Source organism: Phaseolus vulgaris, chromosome 9 (assembly GCF_051622355.1).
Source record: "Phaseolus vulgaris cultivar YP4 chromosome 9, ASM5162235v1, whole genome shotgun sequence".
NCBI classification, from domain to species: Eukaryota; Viridiplantae; Streptophyta; class Magnoliopsida; order Fabales; family Fabaceae; genus Phaseolus; species Phaseolus vulgaris.
Window position 1 is genome coordinate 13,529,575 of NC_143506.1, and position 14,520 is coordinate 13,544,094.

Here is a 14,520-nt window from a genome sequence, read left to right on the forward strand (position 1 = left end):
AGTGATTATTTTTTAATAAATTAATCTCTTGGATTGACTTATAGGATAATGATATATCAAGTTCCTTGAACGTATTTTGAGGAGTCTCATCAAAATTCTATGTGATTTTTGGAAATTGTTCTTTCAATTCTCCAGATGTGAGAAGTCTTTTCTCTTATAAAGAGGAAAAACTTAATAAAATAAATTATTGAAATTTATTTGAACGCTCCCTTTCAAAGAGAAAGATCAATCTGGGGGAGTGGGTGAATGATTTTTTTCACTCTTCACAAAATGAAGAGATTTGTGAGAATTATGTAGAATTATTGTATTTTACCTAAATATTTTTGTGTAAGCATTTTATTACAATATACAAAATTAAATATTACATAAATTTATTTACTATTTATAATTTTAAAAATATTTAATTATACTATTAATAACAACATGTAATTATAAATAATGAAAATAATAAAATAAAAAATAAAATTATAATATCAACTATATATATATATAGTTATATAAAGTAACAAATGAATATAATAATAAATATTGTATAAATTTTAATGTATTTAATAAATTTATTTGAGTTTAACACAAAAATATTTTATATTATATTTTTAATTTTTCCTTAAAAAATATAAATAATTATGGATATTATATGTCCAAAAAAAATTTAATTAATTCAAACCTACAAAAAAATCATAATTCATTATTCAAATATTTTTTAATAACAAAGATAAATTTGTAAACTTACAATAAATCATCCTCACAAATTCACTCTATCATCTCTCAATCCAAACAACCTAAGTTTGAGGGGATTAGTTAGAAAAAGTAAAATCTTATAAAAATTTACAATCAATTCATTCAATTTTTCCCTTTTCAAAGATAAATTAAATATTTAAATTATAAATTAGATATATGAATACCTTATTCTATCTATCTAGAAATCTTGGTTCAAATCTTTGATGGTTTAAATCTATCTTTTTCTACTTAACAAATCCTCTCACTTACATTTTAAAACTTTTTTGCCTTTTTTAGCGAATTTTTTTCTATAAAAAAATAAAACATCTTGTAAAAATATATACAAAGAATTGTTCATATACTTATTTTTCTTTAAGCATACTTTCATCCATTATGTCAGGTATCAAGAATTTTAAAGAATACTCCTCTTTTGATAAATAAATGAAAATACTATTTTTTATATTTATAACAATGTTATTTTTATATTTGAATTGGACGAGAAACAATCTATATAAATAATTTATCTCACTATTCATTTCACTTTTTAAGCTATCTTTTAAGTATTCTACAAAATTTTTGAGTAGTAGGAAGTGAAATGTCGCAAAAGTTCATTTCTAATCAAAATTGTTATAAAAAAAAATGATACAATAATTCCCATTATTCCTCTAATGACATCATTGGCTAAAACAAAATTTGAAGAATAAATATCTTTATTTGAAGTTTTCTTAATTTTCATTGTATTTTTTATTTGAATTAAATGTTATCTTTGTGAATGTAATGCCTCTAACTAGGTTATGATGACTGATACTGAATTGTGAAGAATAATTTGTGAGATTTTAGATTAATTTTTTATTTAATATGGAGATGTTGGTTGAGTTTTAGATTAATGAGTCTCAATGGATTTGATTATTAACCTTTGTTAGTTTTCGAAATTTTACTCAATTTCATAAAATTTAAACACGGTGGCACTTTGTATAAGTTGCAAAGTAATTATAAGAGGAACGGTATTTTATCATCCGTTGATATATTTTTTTTCTCTTTTTTCTTCATGATTACAGTTTTTTTAATGACCATATCATCCTTAAAAATAAGTTATCAAAGTGATTGTTTCATTGTTGTGTGACTGTAGCTTGTCTCATCGAGTGTGGCATCACCTTCGTTTAGATTGTAGCAACAACTTCTACACTGCAGACAACTTATATTGGATGATTGAAAATTCTCAAGGCCATTCTGGCATGTTGTCATTGTGGTCTGTTGGATACTGTGGAATGCAAGAAAGAAAGCCATATTTGAAGATATGGCAAGTAATAAATATGATCCCAATTCTACACTCTGACAATTCAACCTGCTTTAGCTGAACCTCTCAATCACGTCACCACCTTGAACAAGGCTGGGAACCACCCAAGCAAAATATGGTCAAACTCAACTCTGATTCGAGCTCCTTTGGAAGGACTATACGTGACCATTGTGGAAATAGTCTCGCTGCTTTGCTGGAAGTTGCGGGATTACAAGGAGTCTTAGAGCAGAGCTTCTTGCCATATATCATGGTCTCCAACAAGCGCGGAATCATGGGTTTCATTTTGTAATCTATGAAACTGTCTAAAGCTTAGCAGAACTCATCAGCCAATCACATGGAGATTTCCATCCATATTTTCCTTTGGTTTGTCTTATTCAACAGCTTTCTTAGCAGGGATTCAGAGTGTTCCATTCAAGCAAATTCTTAGAGAAGAAAATGCGTGTGATGGTTGGTTAGCTGAATTTGAAGCCACTCATAGGACTCCCTTTTAGTCCGGAATCATTGTCCTGCCCCAGATTGCTCGCTTTTTGCTTGGAGACAAAATGGGAGTCATGTATATTAGGGACAAGGCCTCTTATACTTTTATTTGTTTATAAATTCTGATGCATGAAAAGATAGACCTCACTTATTTTCTCTTTGGGGTGTCACTTCAATAACACTAACACCTGAACATCCATCTCCTCCATTGTCTCTCATCATATTCCTCACCCTTGCTACATCATCCCACCTCCCAACAATAGCATAAAGATTCGACATTAAAACATAAAATCCACCGTTTTTGTAATTCAACAGAAACAATTTTTTTGAAAAGCATTCCCCAAGCTTTACTTCATGTTGAATGCAACAAGCACTTAACAGTGCTCCCCAGACAGCAGAATCAGGCCGAATTTCCATGTTGTTAATAACTTCCATTGCTTCCTTGAACAACCCTGCCCGACCCAGGAGACCAACTATGCATGCGTAATGCTGCAAAGTTGGCCTCAAACCATACTCTTCTGTCATGCTACGGAAGTATTCAATTCCTGCGTAGACAAGTCCGCCATGGGTGCATGCTGCTAAAACTCCCAAGAAGGTGATTTTATCTGGTTCTAGCCCTTGTTCAAGCAGTTTAGAAAAACAATTGAAAGCATTGTGTTCATGTCCATATAAACTATAACCCGATATGATGGAGTTCCATGTTGCTAAACATGGATCATTGATGCTATAAAATACCTTTTCAGCATAATCTAATTTTCCACACTTTGAATACATATCTATAAGAGCAGTTCCTGTAAAATCTTCCACTTTCACATTGTGTCTAAGGATATATCCATGCAGTGTCTCTCCAATCCGCAGGTACCCAAGTTGGCAACATCCTGATAGTAGACTAGCGATAGTAATGGCATCTGGTTTTTGTCCACACATGTTCATTTGGCAGAATAACTCCATAGCATCACTTGACTTTGCAGCCTGAACGCAACCAGATATCACAGAATTCCAAGTGGCCAGTGGTTTTTCACTCCTGTCAAAAAACAAAGATAATGCAGCTTCTATCTCATCAAATCTTGAATACATGCTTATTAGCCCATTTGCAACCAAGCAATCATTAGTCAGCCCATTCTTCAACCCATAACCATGGAAAGCACATCCAGTGGAAAAATGAGAAGGATTAGTAATTCCATGTAGGACAGCAATTAATGCAACTGCATCTGGTCTTATGTCTAGTAGCAGAGTTTGGGTAAAACACTCTACCGCAGACTCTACATCACCTTTTTCCGAATAGCTAGAGATTATCGCAGTTAACGAAATCAGGTCCTTTGTGGGATAACGCTTGTAAAGCAATTTTGCCATATCTGCGAGCCCTTGCTTTGCATATAGACAAACTAGGGAGGTTACAACAGAAGCGTCACTGGTAAAGCCACATTTGACAATATAACAATGGACAGTTTCCGGAACCGCATTAGCTGACGTAAGGTTCATCATGGTCACAGGACTGGGTTCCAAACCTTCCTTCAGCATATCTTTAAAGCACAAAACCGCCTTGTCCGGAAAACCATTTTGGCTGTAGGCACCAATCATGGTATTCCAAGAGACAGCGTTCTTCTCACCCATTTCTACAAACAAGAGTAGGGATGCTTCCAAGTCATCACATTTAGCATACATCGAGGTAAGGGCATTATTCAACTGAGGATCCAAACCAAAGCCAGCTTTGATCCCAAACCCATGAATGGATCCACCTTGAAGAATAAATTCGCGACGACCACATGAGGGCAACAAACTAGCAATTGTTGTTTGGTTAGGCCTAAAACTCTCTCTCAGCATGTGCACAAAGAGTTGAAAAGCATCACGAGGGAGCCCATTTTGTGAATATCCACAAATCAACACGTTCCATGAAACAACATCTTTAAAAGGCATATCTTCGAACAGTTGGCGTGCGTGGGTGGTGAACCCAAGTTTCATGTAAAAGTCAATGAGAGCGGTGTTTACATACAGAAACTGGTAAGTGGCCCGCTTCAACAAGTGGGTTTGAATCTGGTTGGCTTGTAGGGCCGTAGAGGGTGAAGCGCGAGAAAAAGAATGGGAGGAAAGGCACGCTTTGATGAGTAACGAAAAGGTAACATCGTTGGGGGTGGCATTGGCCTGTAACAGTTGTCGGAAGATAAGGATCGGACAACTTGCATCTTGGAAGAGAGAGTGAAAGAGAGAAAGATTGAGTTTAGAAGGCAATTTCATTTCATTATCCTTCTACACTACATCGATCAGTGAAGAGTAATTTAAAAGATAAAGTCTCAAATTTTGTAGAATAGTTTTGCTCCATTCAATTATCAGATTATGATGTTCAAAGTTGTAATTCAGAGATTTGGATCTCCGGAGGCTATTTATTTATTTACAATTGAAAAGGAATAAACTTAGATGCATGGTGTACTGGTGATCAATACTCGGTCTTCCTAATCGGTCCAGTCGATCGACACATATAACTATTAATGTTCAAATCAGGGTCAATGAAATTAAATTACCATTAGCTAATGTAACCTTATGTAGCACAGACACCGACACAAATACTGATAGAGACATAGAAATACGTATAATCTCTAAAATGTAAGACACGATCTATATATTGTATAATTATGAATTATATAAATTGACAACAAAGATTTATGTGCACAAGTATGTTTCAGATTTTTTTTTGAGCAAAATGATTTATGACTGGTTCAAAATGATTTGTTTCTTATTTTTATAATCATAATAAAAATTCATACAATAAGTTTGAGTTTTAGAAAATTAATGTATTTTTCTTTTTTAAAATTGTGTTATAATTGTCAAAAATTCAACAAATATTTTTTGAATTGGACATTTCATGGATACGTGTCCTACGAGAGTGTCGGTGTCCGATACGTGTATCCGACACCGACACGTCATTTAAGAGAAGTGTCTGAGCTTCATAAATGTAACCATAAGTGTGATTCATTCCATTAATCATGTCCGATAAAGTAAGTCCATTAAAATAATATAAATAACACACATTCTAAGAAATAAGGTACATCATTATTACTGTACACATACCGAGTGTCGAACACCCTCTTTACTTGCTTGAGCGTCGGAGTGTCTTCTACCTGTACCTCCCCATTTGGCATTCACCCGAAACTGAGAGCTGAATGAGTAGCATGACGACACGAAGGATCACAGTAGAGTCCTATCAACCTGCTCAAAAGAAGGAGGAAGATGAAACTTTCAATAGTTCTCTAGGTCCTAACTTCTTATCATGAACACATGGATTATGGATTATTGAAGTGAAATTAAAGAAGGGGATATTTGGTGTATTGACATATTGAGTAATAAAATATATTTCCTTCTCTTTAAAAGTACTATTTTAATCTTATTGAATTATGTGGGGGTAATTATTTTTTTTAATTTAGTATGATGCGGTTGTGGTAATTATTTTTTTTATGATGATAAAAAAATTTATAAACAAAGATGTAAGCGTTTTTACTAATAATTAATAATAAATTTTGAGACAATAAGTCCTACTTAATTATAACTAAAATAAATATTTTTAAAAAAATCAGAAACCACAGTGAGTGGATATGGGGAGTGCGTGTCTTCTCCTCATTCGAGGTTTGATTTGCAGAGAGAGATATGGCAAAAGCGCGCTTTTGGTTTGGACAGTTCCTCTGTGTCTCTCTTTTTGGTAATTCACTCTTTCTCCTTCCTTCATCTCTTCTCTTATCCACTGATCAAAATCAAATCTTATCCCTTCCTCTCTCATTTTCCTATAATTTTTCTTTCTGATTCATTTCCAGTGCTTCATACCATTTATTTCTTTCCTTTGCCTCAAATTTTGCTTCATTGATTTCGTTTATTTATAATTCAGCTTCAAAATTAGAATTATAATGAATACTTAGTTAAAAAAAATGCTTGAATTGCACTCAATGGTAGGTGTTATTATTATTTACAATATATTTATATAACATGTTGTTGTTCTTACTTTGGAATGGAATGATCTTCCTTTTGCTGTCAAAAGCAGGGCTGAGTGGATGTGCAATGTCATAGGGATTTCATTTCTGATATCTGCTCCTTCAGGACTCTCTCTGGCTTCCTGTTTGAAATCCTTACACTATCATGGCTATGTCTAATCTTTGTGTTTTTATGTAAACATCTGTGTCCATTGTATCACAACCATTTATAATCATTTTTTCCACTTCCCAAATTGTCCACATTTTAGAGATTTTTTTCTGTAACCTCTATACCTTGGGAAAGTCACTTTCGTTATCGATTATTTTATCCTTTCACTTTATGATGCTTGTGTACAGTATTGATACCTTATCCCTTATCTCATACAAGTACCTGGGAAGTGCATGAATCAATTGAAACTCAGCATCCTTTTGTATGAGGCAGCATTGCTTACCAGCTAACTTGTCAAAAAATTCTATTCCAAACTCTTGGTTACGAGCATTGTAAGATTTTGCATACGAAAGATGCCGCAGGTTGTCATTTCCGGGCAGATTAGCAAGTCCTTTGCCAGTGTTAGACTAGAGATACAGAAATCAGTTAAGTGTAGAATTTCCAATGTTGTTTTCAGCTTATTTGCTAGGGACAGTCATAGCAAACTATGTCTTGGTCAGACAAAAGTTGAACCTCTAGTGAAAATCAGGCACACATTCTGGTCTAGTAGGATAAGAGTTGCTGAAGAATATCAAGAAGGGTTGTCTGATGAAGACGAAGATCTCTGTCCCGTTGAATGTGTAAGAGAATTCACCAGTGATGAAGAGTTCAGCAAAATTTTGGAGAAGGCTAAAGAAAGGGGATCTTTGGTAGTGGTAGATTTCTTCCGCACTTCTTGTGGAAGCTGCAAGTATATAGAGCAGGGTTTTGCAAAGTTGTGCAAGAAATCTGGCAATCATGAAGCTCCCGTAATCTTTCTAAAGCATAATGTAAGTATCTGTTTTCTCTTAGTTACAGACAAATATTTATGTTCCTATCTCCTGTACAATAGTTTTTTTAGATTAATTCCCACATATATGGCAAAGATTTTTAGATTATTAATTAATCAAAAGTTGTTAATGTTTGATTTTTAATGTAATTATTATAAAAAGACAAGTTTATACACCCGGTTGTACGTAATTGGAGGTCAGTGTCATTAACCTTTACACTATGAATGTATTTTTTTTGTTTCAGGTCCTTTTCAGATTTTATTTTTGAGTAAACAATGTATGTGACCATTTGAATGATCTCTATATTGTCGCCCAATCAGAAACGGTTATGAAATTTTTACTTAGTTTATAGCGTTATGGAAAATTCTGTACAGCAAAAAGTGCATAAAATTTACAAACTTCCCTACGGTTTCTGGAAAAGAAATTCAGAAAAACTAATATTTACTTTTAAACAGTCTCCACACAAAAATTCATCATCATTTTAGGATAAAAAACTAAATAAAATATATCAATGTTATCCTATATAATCTATTTATAGATTTTCTAAAATTTAATTTATAATTTATACATAAACTAATTCTAATTTACAAAGAAATTGATTTTTTTTCTTTACAGAGGTTTTATTTGATTTATAATTAGATTAAACATGTCAAAGGTTCATGCATAAAGACTCTTATACGCTATTGCTTGCAGGTAATGGATGAGTATGATGAGCAATCCGAGGTTGCTGATCGACTTAGAATCAGGGTATTTCTCTTTTATTGATTACTGATTATCAAATGGAACTTAATCTTTATAAACTGAGACAGCTAAGCATCAACCATGGGTTTAATCTAAACGTTTGTTGTCCAACTTCTCTTCAATGTTTTGTGGTTAGTCTCCATTTGCATGATTTCTCTAGTTTACTCTATTTAGCTGGTGCACCATGTCATTTTCGTTTTGGTCTTGTCTTTCTTCACCACTTTTATGGTTAATTCAATCTTCTTCCAATCGGCAATAGATATGTTGTGCATCATTTGTGCTACTGATGAATTTGAAAAGGAAACAAACTGATGCAGGCCGTGCCTCTTTTCCACTTCTACAAAGATGGGGTGCTGTTGGAAGCATTCCCAACCAGGGACAAAGAAAGGATTATTGCAGCCATTCTCAAGTACTCAACTCTTGAAGCTGAAGATATCTTAGCTTAACTTGGAAAGGGATGGGATCATTGTACCCTCTGGGATGGTTGTGCACTGCAGGGAAATTAGTCAATTTTGTGTACGAGACAAAGTTCATTAAACAGCATGCTGTATACTCAACAAAACACCTCAGTCCTATCATATCTGCCCTAATTCACTTTGTTGGGATGATATTGCTTGCAAAGTATCTACTCAAGAGTTTATTGTCCACTATGATACACCCTTTACTTTCCGTAGAGGTTATAAATAAAAAATTTACTTATCTAGCTTTCGTTATAATAATTAAATCTTAAAACTGCATTACAATGTTGAAATACAGTATTAGTTTTATGAATTACTAATATACATTAGTTCTAAATTCTAACTATTCTAAACTTAAAATGATTTATACTCATTTACCATAATTGATAATTTAGTGGGGGGAAATTACGTTGTTACGTCTTTCAAGATAAAAAAAATGTAACTAAATCTTTTATTAGTATGAAAATAGAATAAATAATAGAAAAAAAAAGCAATTAAGACATATTCTTATGCAAACCTATTAGTGTAGCAGCGATTCACGTGACAGTTTTTATACAAGAATTAAGAGATCATTCTTACATGGATAAAAAAATAGGAGCTATGAGAAAATTGAAGATTTTTTTAAATTATTAGAGATTTTTCATTAGAGAGAAAAATTTGATTAAGTTATTAAGGCAGCATTATAGAATTTATTATGTTCTAGAATGTTATCCGTTATTTACAAGTTAATTGAAAATAAGTTGTTAATGGACAAAAATAGTTGGGGGGGGGGGGGGGGGGGGGGGGGTAGCTGTTTGTAACAGCAGAAGACATTTTTAAAGAAATCATTCATGTCAATTTGGAGATTGTCCGCAGACTATTGCATAATTCATCTATCATAAATTACAAAAAGAGAAATGATCAACCATTTGGCATTGAGCGGCCAATAATAAAAAGACGCCCAATTCTGTAGAAACTGTTAATTGACCTCAACTATGTTCAAGACAAGAACTGGTGAGAACAACTTTATGCCCTTTTTCAATACGAGTTTTCGTGAACCTGCACTTCCGGTCCATATATCAAACGGCAACGATCAGTAAATGAACCAACCATCTTAGAGGCTACCTCGTTAAAGAACATAGAAGCAATCTGATCACCCATAAAAGAACATTTGATTAGCCATAAACAAAATAAAAGTTCAAAATATAAGTTATATAACTAAAACCTCTGTAATCTTAGCAGTGTTTTGATGCATTGAATTTTGCGTAGGTAATTGTACGAATAGAAATGCAGATGCATGAGCATAGGAGGGAAAGCTATGCCAAAATACTAGTAATGCTACTGAGAAGTATTACTAATAAAGCCTTATCCACTAACGAAGTACACGGTTCAGTGCTAGAAAAGGAAAAGTGAGGACAACTTTAAAGACACAAAAGAAAGTTGTGGAGAGCATATATATTATAACACAGTTATACCTGTCTGTAAAGTGGAGAGTGAAACTTAAAATCCACCAAGAAATAAAGATTGCAACTTCCAGGAACAGGGCCAGGGTTAAATTCCCATATGTTTATCAAATGGTCAAACAAGGCACTTTCTGACACGGTTGTCTGAAAACAAAATAAAGATAGAGTATAAGTACAACAAAGTATTAATGAGCAGAACTCTGCTACAAAAACTTAAAAAGAGATTAAGAAATGAAGAGAAACGCAAAGATCTAGGTTCATGATCAAAACATATTTAACTGATCTAACTGGTTTGTGCGTAAAGAATCTAAAACCCAATCATTCAATCTTCTACTAAAAATGATCAGAACCAATCACTCAAGTAATTATAAAGATTTATTTGATATGAGAACGATCAAAGTATTTAGCAACGTTAAACTCAGCTGTCCAAAATCTGAATTTCATATGCCAATGCTCATTTCAGCACATACATCATGGTAGCTAGGTTGAAGTTTTCTCCGAAGGATTTACTACTCCAGAAGTATCATACCACTGATCGAATGTATTATGCTCAAGCATCACAATCGCATAATGATATTACAAAAATATACTCTAAACCTAGCCAAAGTTGCAGAGAAAAGATACTATCAGAAACTACCAAGGAAAAAATGTCCAGGCTTGGCTTGTCTCGTCTCCGAACAAACAGAGACTGAGACATGTGAGAAATTCATTTAATGAACAAGTCAAGCTTGAGAATTTACACTTTTACTACCAGGCTCATAGCTTTATCATGCTAAAATAAACGAGGCCAGAACAATATATAAGTTACATGTAAAAACCAGAGAAAAAGTCTTTGTTCAGTGATATATCTAATTTTGTTACTGGGTATTCAATATATAAACAATGTATTTCCTCAAATATCTCCCTTAAACTAAGGGCCTAATAATCAAATAAATTACCACACACTTAAAGCTAATAATCAGGAAAACAGGAAACAAAATAGAGCAAAATTGGAAACAGATACTTTAACTATATAGCCTATTAATTATGAAATAAATCTGTCAATGAGGCATCAATAGCTCTGACATAGATGTCAAAAACATTTTACGACGTTAGAATACTAAATATTATAATTGATCTTAGAATATATAATAACCTTAATTGTGTTGATACGCGTCCGCTACTGGTTAGGGTACTAGTTAACTATCGATTACTCAAATGCAGTTATATTTGATTAACTCTTAACTGCCCCCTGACAACTTGATTGCAATCAGGCTACAGACAGGATCAAACATGCAGCACATACAGAATTCGTCTGAATAATTTATTTTTTCAACATATTATTCTACATATAAGAGTTTGCATGGACACTCGGATGGAACTCAAAATCATAGACCTTCAATTAAAGTATACTGTACAAGGGAAAGGAGGAATAAAGGCAGTTTGGGAGATTGAGTGAGGAATATGTTGTGCATTACATAGCAGAAGGGACACACGCCAGCAGGAAATTAAGCAGCAATCATGAAAGGGGACATGAATATGAAGGGAATGGAGGGATGTGTGAAGGGTAGTGTCATCTTTCAGTATGTTTTGGTGTGGATGATGGCACAGGGAAGAGAAGGAATGGCGTAGGTAATTTACCTCTGTATTTAAGTTTTCTACTATTTCCATTCTAATCTGAACTTGGCTCTCTTAATTTTTCCTACCATGTCTACAGTAAATCAGTATCTATTACACTCCTTTGAGATTAAGCTCAAAATTTCACTCATTAAGACATGAGTTGAACCTCAGCAACATCTTTTTCAAAATGAGCATGATCCTACTTGACAGCTTGACCAACCACAGAAAATGTAAGTTTCTAATTCATAGACATAGTTAAAGTTTTACTTTATTTAGTTTAAAAATGTTTCATTTTCCCCTCCAAATTTCAAATTGATGCTAATAAGTCCGTCCCTCAGAGTGATGGTCACAGGGAAATTGTATTGTTTATGAGGAACTGTGTAACGTCTCCATGGCAATGACATTGGTGAATGGACTCAATTACATCAGTTTGAATGATAACAAGCAACATTGGTCAGATTGAACTAGAAGGATGCAACTTTTTTTACACTAGAGTTGTTCTGCATGCGCAATTAAGTCCAAGTTAAGAAAAGGAAATTAAAAATACACATGTGGAGTTGGAACCCATTGCCAGTAAAAGCCATCATAATTTCCAATTTACCATCAGCACTAAAATGCTTTTACCACCAAGCTGCAAAATTTTCCAGATAAAAATAATGCCAACTCATTACCAAACATTGGCTTGGATATACCTTGTTACCTACGGAATTTTAAGCAATGCACTAACAGCTAACAACAACCAACCAAAAAATATCACAACATGATACTCCAGAATGCAAGCAAAAGATAACTAGCATACATACACTACAGGAGATTGAATACCTTTATTCGCTTTGGTCTGTCCACTTGCACATGAGAAATATAACTTTCAGAGAGGAGTTTAAATCCAATTTCCAACTTGGCATCAAATGATCCATCTGGATGGTGTCTAACTATGTCCGACCTTTCACACCACGGAACAAAACCATGATAGAACTCAACAGCTGCGACAACATCAAATAATTGCTCCGGAGAGTACCTAATAATAAATAAATATACCAGTTAACACACAAAGAATGACAGTGACAGACAAGTATAAATGTTCCGAATTCAGCAATAATTACATGCAAGGCCAAGATAATGACAGATTATTAGGTTATTCCAAATCACCAGTGGTCCCGAACAATCTCTCATTAACATGTATTCAAGTTTTTCCATTTACACAACGAAATTAACAACACTTGATTGCATGTAACGGGGATAATAGTTTATCTAGAATAAGATTTGACAAACTCAAGTTTATAAAGCTTCTTTTAGAATCCAAACACATAATATTTATCATATAATTTCCGTACAGAAAGAAAAAATTTAAAGCAAGCTTTCAGTCACTATTAGAATGTATTCTAACAAAACGAAACTAGTCTGACATAAAAGAAAATAAGAAAAAGAAGAGGCTAACTTTCTTTTAAGAATTTAAATGAATCCTACAAGAAGAAACCACTTGAGCTAACTTGAAAATATTTACAAAATGTAACATATTCTAAATCATTGACTGTGTAGAAAAGTAACGTTGGAAAAATCTACAACCAAAAACAACACAACCATAAACATGCTCCATTACCCCAAAACGCGTCGCTCCTCGTAAGTTTTGGATAGAATGCCTTCTTCACCATCTCCACATCCAAGAAACTGTCTACTGTGAACAGCATTATAATTGTTATTATTGTTATTGTTACTAGATCCTCCTGTGACGGAGGAAAAGCCGATGCGAGAGACAGAAGGCTGAATGTGATGGCCGATAATCGCAGTGATTGATCTGCTCTTGCTCGACCTGATCAATTGACTCGCACCGCTTTTTCGTGATGCTAAGGAGCAAAGGGCCTTCGAGGTCGACAAAAACGGCGGCATAGTAACTCCGAAAAAAATTGGGATACCTAACTAATTAAACTCGGAATTATGAGAAAAATCAGAAGTATGCACCTTCCACGATTGCAATAAGGATGCAGCTAGAACCACGGCTTATCTGGAAAAGCAATGGAATGAGAACCGCGGATCCAGAATGCGAAACCCTAGGATACCATAAACCGTAGAACAGCAGAATATTCCAATGGAAGGATACGCGATATCCTGAGAAGAAATTCAAACGGAAATAGAGAATGGGATGTGTTTGCGAATTTATTGTATAGAACAACAACAAATTTGAGGGGAAATTTGATGATTGTTGTTCCTGCAAGAAAATATTCAAACATGAAACCGCGCCACGTGGTTGATTTTTTCATATATTCTGTGAACCGCCACGCGACGTCGTTTATAGATACGGCAGCGTCACTGAAAATAGGGAAACCCGTCGTCCACGCCTCAAATTCGCCCTCTCTCTTTTTTGTTAGTCCAATGTTGGATATCGAAAGTTTGAAAAATTTTCCTATTTTCGTCTGAAATCAGAATACCAATTCGAGAGTGTTTCCGATTCGGTTAGATAGAATTTGCACACTAATATACTGTTTAATCCACTAAAAGCATATAAGATCGGATTTTTACAATTTTTGTTTATGTTAATCAGAATCTAATCTAACTCACTCTTCAACTTACTATTAATTAAACAATTGTAATTGAGTTTGTTTAATCCACTTTAAAAAAATATTAATAGTTGTAATTTTTAAATATTAATTTAATAAAAGAAATAATACAATTTTAAAAATTATTTTAAGACTTTAAATAACTAATCTACCATTGATAAATTATAACCATAAAATCAACATCAATATAAAATAAATATAATCTAAAGTTAAGTTATTAGTAAGATCAAGTTTATTATTCAAATGTGTAAAATTTAAAGATAAGATAAGTTTCAATGTATTGAGTAAACTAATAAA

At 33.5% G+C, this 14,520-nt stretch overlaps 3 protein-coding genes across 5 annotated transcripts; 1 reads left to right on the forward strand and 2 right to left on the reverse strand.

Annotated features, from left to right (window-relative positions):
- Positions 1 to 1,713: 1,713 nt before the first annotated feature.
- Positions 1,714 to 4,844, reverse strand: LOC137822815 (Tetratricopeptide repeat (TPR)-like superfamily protein). The gene has a single exon (XM_068627817.1). The coding sequence runs from the start codon at positions 4,727 to 4,729 to the stop codon at positions 2,639 to 2,641; it is 2,091 nt and encodes a 696-aa protein (XP_068483918.1). The 5' UTR covers positions 4,730 to 4,844; the 3' UTR covers positions 1,714 to 2,638.
- Positions 4,845 to 6,046: 1,202 nt separating this feature from the next.
- On the forward strand, positions 6,047 to 8,816 carry LOC137820035 (Thioredoxin superfamily protein). Of its 3 annotated transcripts, none has more exons than XM_068623810.2 (4): positions 6,047 to 6,185; positions 6,522 to 7,428; positions 8,122 to 8,175; positions 8,487 to 8,816. In XM_068623810.2, exons 2-4 carry the CDS (start codon positions 6,973 to 6,975, stop codon positions 8,613 to 8,615), a joined length of 639 nt encoding a protein of 212 aa, XP_068479911.2. In that variant the 5' UTR covers positions 6,047 to 6,185; positions 6,522 to 6,972; the 3' UTR covers positions 8,616 to 8,816. The 3 variants fall into 3 exon arrangements, with proteins under 3 accessions (XP_068479911.2, XP_068479913.2, XP_068479915.2); XM_068623812.2 differs by having other exon boundaries at positions 6,173 to 6,429; XM_068623814.2 differs by lacking the exon at positions 6,047 to 6,185 and having other exon boundaries at positions 6,188 to 7,428; positions 8,470 to 8,816.
- A 623-nt stretch (positions 8,817 to 9,439) lies between these two features.
- On the reverse strand, positions 9,440 to 14,139 carry LOC137821870 (Polyketide cyclase / dehydrase and lipid transport protein). The gene is made up of 4 exons (XM_068626661.2): positions 13,269 to 14,139; positions 12,491 to 12,686; positions 10,082 to 10,213; positions 9,440 to 9,755 (listed from the first exon to the last, which is right to left on the reverse strand). The coding sequence occupies exons 1-4, from the start codon at positions 13,553 to 13,555 to the stop codon at positions 9,645 to 9,647; spliced, it is 726 nt and encodes a 241-aa protein (XP_068482762.1). The 5' UTR covers positions 13,556 to 14,139; the 3' UTR covers positions 9,440 to 9,644.
- Between the last annotated feature and the right edge of the window lie 381 nt (positions 14,140 to 14,520).

Bases quoted from the DNA above. Each gene is read 5' to 3' on its own strand.
- LOC137821870 (XM_068626661.2), bottom strand. From the start codon at position 13,555: ATGCCGCCGTTTTTGTCGACCTCGAAGGCCCTTTGCTCCTTAGCATCA. The intron at 12,687-13,268 runs GTAATGGAGCAT...ATTTATTATTAG, and splicing joins GAGGAGCGACGCGTTTTGGG to GTACTCTCCGGAGCAATTAT. The intron at 10,214-12,490 runs GTATTCAATCTC...TTTTGTTTTCAG, and splicing joins ACAGACCAAAGCGAATAAAG to ACAACCGTGTCAGAAAGTGC.
- LOC137822815 (XM_068627817.1), bottom strand. From the start codon at position 4,729: ATGAAATTGCCTTCTAAACTCAATCTTTCTCTCTTTCACTCTCTCTTC.
- LOC137820035 (XM_068623810.2), top strand. From the start codon at position 6,973: ATGCCGCAGGTTGTCATTTCCGGGCAGATTAGCAAGTCCTTTGCCAGT. The intron at 7,429-8,121 runs GTAAGTATCTGT...TATTGCTTGCAG, and splicing joins TAATCTTTCTAAAGCATAAT to GTAATGGATGAGTATGATGA. The intron at 8,176-8,486 runs GTATTTCTCTTT...AAACTGATGCAG, and splicing joins CTGATCGACTTAGAATCAGG to GCCGTGCCTCTTTTCCACTT.